Source organism: Xiphophorus couchianus, chromosome 16 (assembly GCF_001444195.1).
Source record: "Xiphophorus couchianus chromosome 16, X_couchianus-1.0, whole genome shotgun sequence".
NCBI lineage: Eukaryota > Metazoa > Chordata > Actinopteri > Cyprinodontiformes > Poeciliidae > Xiphophorus > Xiphophorus couchianus.
Window position 1 is genome coordinate 8,026,818 of NC_040243.1, and position 4,589 is coordinate 8,031,406.

Sequence of the window (4,589 nt, forward strand, 5' to 3'; positions counted from 1 at the left end):
TGATCAATTTCAGAACTTTTCAAAAAACGCTAATGCACTAGATTTAATAGAAAAATGTTCAATGCAGATGAGCAAAACCAATTAATTTAATCATAATTATGTTAGCTATCAAACCAGTAAAAATAAAAAAATCTTGTCAAATCTGAGAAAAATTGCTAAAGGGATTTCCACACCAGTTCTGCCAGACTTAACAAGCAGGTACCTCAAGCAGGTAAAAAACATTTTTGTAAACAAGCTGTAATGCTTACAACGGTATCATAGCATTTAATTCTCTTGAGATAACGTCACGATAAGAACAGAGTCAAGGAAAACTTATCTTCCACTCTTCATGCTATTTTGCAGCTACACAGTGGCACAGCTGTTTGTACTGAAAGTGCAACAGGAAACTTCACGGTCCTTCTACATGCAGTTTGCTTGATTGCATGTCTGATAGGTCGACTGGTCATTCTACGCATATGGTTGTGCTTTCTCTGTGTTGCTCTTTGATAGAAGAGCGGTGCAGGATGTACCCTGCCTCTCACCCAATGATCTCTTGAGATTGACACCAGCGACTGGGAAAGATTATTTAGATAATCAAAATTCATTCTTTACATGGAGTAATGTTGCATGCTTCAATGAATTTTAACGGCTTGGGTGTGTCTTCTATAGACAATCATGTTTTATTTTTCTTCTGAAGACATCAAATCTCAGGCAACATTGATTATATGCACTTAATGTAACATTTTGATATGGTGATATGATGTGGCTTTTTGCCCAGAGTGGTGCTGTCAAGGGGAGACATAATTCTATCGGTTTTACCCCATACAAACTAGAAGTTGCTTATTCAGTGAATCCACTGAATGGAAAATAATAACAATGTCCCTGCAGATATTTCTGTTTTCTATGGAGCCTGGATGGCATTTTTGAATTTAACCATGAAGTTCAAAATCTTGCTTTTTTAAGAATGAATTCTATTCCATAGATTTTAGACCTATTAAACTTCACTTTAAATGTGAAAATAATTTCCCCTACATATTTAATGTTCTTAATATAATTTTTTTTTTCTAGTTCTTAATATTTATGATATGTTGCATGTTGAAGAAGCTGATTTTTGTTGTGGGAGTGAGTGTGTGTTTATTTTCGTGTGGGAAAGCAGAAAAAGGGGGCTTGCCCAAAACCCAGTGTGTGCAAGAAGCGCCACTGTGTATGCATGATAAAGCTACGTGGTACCAAAAGTTTTAGTAATTTCAAAAAAATAAATTAATTAATTCAGTCGGACATTTTAAATGAGAAAATCACCTGAATTGACACAAATATAGTACTCAATGTTGGAAAGGTTACAAATATGCAGATGCATGAAGATGAAAAGGTTCAGGACAAACAGAATACTGGCAAAGATTTAAAACAGCTGACAAACTCAGAGGTTTGTTAACCGGTGTGTTTGTTTTGGGACCTGTTTTTCAGGGTCTGCTACTCTTCTGTTTGCCTTTCATCCCACAGAACGGAGCAACGGTTTTCAAGACTTCTCTGTTGCAGCGGTTTGTTTTTATGGTTCTTGACATGGTTTAAGCTGGTCAGGTGATGGCTCGGGTAGCTTCTTGGTTGATCACGGTGCCTTTGGTCTTACTCACTGACACTTCAGAAGCCAAAGATGTTTCAACTTGTCCCAGAAGAAGTCTGAGAACCAGGATCATACGCTATATGTCAGAAAAAGATTGTAGGATTTATGTTGTTGGAAAAGCTACAACAAATAAAGCGAGTATGGATGGTGTGACGGTATTTAAGAGGTAAATTAAAATCCATTCCCATAAACTAAGCCCTGTGTGTTTGGTTTAATGTGACCAGGTAGGAGGGGGAAGCCAAGGTGAGACCACCTCCTACTCAAGCTCTACCTTCACTTTTTAAGCAACACCTTCTACCTGCACTGAGTGCCACAGCCACATATAGCAGCAGCAGCGCCTGTAGCAAAGTGGATACATCGTTGCAGTTATACTTTTTTTTTTTTTTTTACCGTGGATGCTGGGATGCATGTCGCCATTCAAACAGCATCCCACTAGAAGTCACCTTGGCCCTTATCTGAGGAACATCATCAAAAATTGGACTCTTAATCAAGAGGACATGTTCAGCCCCAGTCAAATGGTGTCCACACTCTTCCCTGCAGTTTTTCATTCTCCTGCAGCTCACTTTTTCCCTGCGTTCCCAGCCAGACTGAGCACTCCACCTCAGTTCCTGATTCCTGGGCCCTTTTTTAGCTACGAATCCCTGAGGAATTACCTTCAGCCAGAGGCTTGCAAAGAATCTTTGCTGCTGGCCACACAGGCGGTTGGGATAGGACCACTAGCAGAAAGCGAAGGTGAGTTCTAACCTCAATTAATTTGGCCAAAAATAATTCTCTTTCTGTGGTTTTGGACTTACTGAGATAGAGCGCAGCCCGAACTGGTACCCACAGCTTTTGAGACAGTCTGTGAGAATGAGTGTAAATGTTTACAAAAGACGGTCTAACAGCTCGTAACTAACAATCAATTATCAAGCAGTGTTAATGTGAGTCTAGTGATTGCCGCACTAATTATCCAATCTAGGGCCATTAGTTCCCCGTCACCCGTTGGCAGTTGTCTAATTGGTTCTTGTCCCATACTTTCCAGATGAACAGAGGCCAGTGAAGCAACGGCGGGCACGAGCCAACTACAGCAGCTGGCAGCTGGAGGAGCTGGAGAAGGCTTTCAAAACAACACACTACCCAGATGTCTTTATGAGGGAGGCCCTGGCCCTCAGACTGGATCTGATCGAGGCCAGAGTTCAGGTAAGTGGTGCTCTGAATGTCTGCTGGAACTGTTTCACGATCATATAAGTGGTGAACATTTGAGAGTCAGGCTGCACATGAAGCTTTTTTATTCCTGCTTTTTGTATTCTGTCAAAACCATTCAGAATGAGGGATATTATTGCCTTATTCAATCACTTTGTTTTAGATTTTATTTATTTGCTTTTTAAGAATCTGAACTTTTAAAAATGTGTGCCTCCTGCGTGACAAAATAAAGTTTTACACATTACTCTCAGGACGATACACAATTCAAAATAGCCAAATTTTCCAAGCTTAGCACTATGTTTAACTTTATTCATCCTGCACTTTCATTTTGGACAATTAAACACTTATTTTTCTCTTGAAATAAAATCAAAAAAGTGAAAAGTGTTTAAATGAGATGAATAGAAGCTGATCATTTTGCTCTGTCGTCTTGAATAGCATCGGACATTTTTAGTCTTTAAATACAACTTCCATATTTATTTTCACTTTATACACATTACTGCATATTTAAAAAGACAATTACCAGACTTTTAGAATAATAAAATTTCAGATTTTTTTTTCAAGAAATCAACTTTAAAGGTTATGCATTTTAAAAAATTGTGAAATTTAATACTTCAGTGTCTTGTCAATGAATTTCAAGTTCTTTAAAAAAAATCTACATTTTCTCACATTTCATGTCTGCTAATGTATTTTCTTTCATTTACGTAAAGGTTTGGTTTCAAAACCGTCGAGCCAAGATGAGGCGGCAGTTAAAAATCCAAAGCCAGCTCGCTCGGCCTCTCATGAAAGGAGACGATGGCATAAGTGAGCAGAGGAGCCCAGATTTCACACAGACAGAAAGTTGCAACAGTGAGCCTTGGGAGAGACAACAGGAAGAAGAGATCTACCCATGGACAAAAGCGTCGGCTTCTGTGTCAAGTGTACGGAAGCAGCCCGTGACCCTGAGGTTGGGGAAGTGGGAGAGGCCGGAGGGGCACAGCTCAGAGGAGCTGCGCTCCTGCAGCATTGCTAATCTGCGGGCCAAAGCCAGAGAGCATGAGGCTGAGATCCATAACACTGTAAACATGTCAGGCAGCGACTTACAGGCACAAACGCAGGAAACCGATGTCATTCCCAGTGACTAACAATGTTCCTTCTTCCTGTTTATACAGAAAAACTCTGGACATCATCAGTGTACTGAACTGTTTGAACTTCTTGGCAAACATGTCGTCACTTTGCCTTAAATAACAGACCATTGACTAAATAAATTATATTAAATGTATAATTTCTACGAAATCATTACTTATCAGATATTTTACCATACAAAATGTTGTTTAAAATGGATTTATTTTTTCCTCCTAATTCATGTAAAAAAAAAATCTTATTATTAATCTTTATTAACTTTGTGAATAAAATTATACTAAAAATAACTTTTAACGTTTAAAATAAGTATATTTTTGCTCAAAAAGATTTGAATGTATCCATTTATTTTTTTTCTTAAAATTCTTCTTTTGACATTCATTCTCTAAAAACACATTGAATGATACTGGATAAAATATAAATTTTAACTCCTTATAATTAGTTGCCAGATACAATGGTTTTTAATTATTTTGCATTTTACATCTAATTCCATTAAAAATGCAAAGCAACCCAGATTTGTGTAGTTTTAATTCTTACATTTAGTGTGGAGGTTCCTGCATATAGCACGCTTGTGATGAAGAAATAATATGACAATAATACTCACAAAGGTATTATGTACTTAAAGAAGTAGAACAATTAAAATTCTTTGATTCTTTTCTTTGTATTTGGTACATTTATTAAGAACTAAATA

At 37.6% G+C, this 4,589-nt stretch overlaps 1 protein-coding gene across 1 annotated transcript; it reads left to right on the forward strand.

Annotated features, from left to right (window-relative positions):
- Nucleotides 1-1,558: 1,558 nt before the first annotated feature.
- LOC114160216 (short stature homeobox protein 2) lies at nt 1,559-4,034 on the forward strand. Its single transcript, XM_028042694.1, has 3 exons — nt 1,559-2,332; nt 2,622-2,779; nt 3,490-4,034. Exons 1-3 carry the CDS (start codon nt 1,996-1,998, stop codon nt 3,901-3,903), a joined length of 909 nt encoding a protein of 302 aa, XP_027898495.1. The 5' UTR covers nt 1,559-1,995; the 3' UTR covers nt 3,904-4,034.
- Nucleotides 4,035-4,589: the final 555 nt, after the last annotated feature.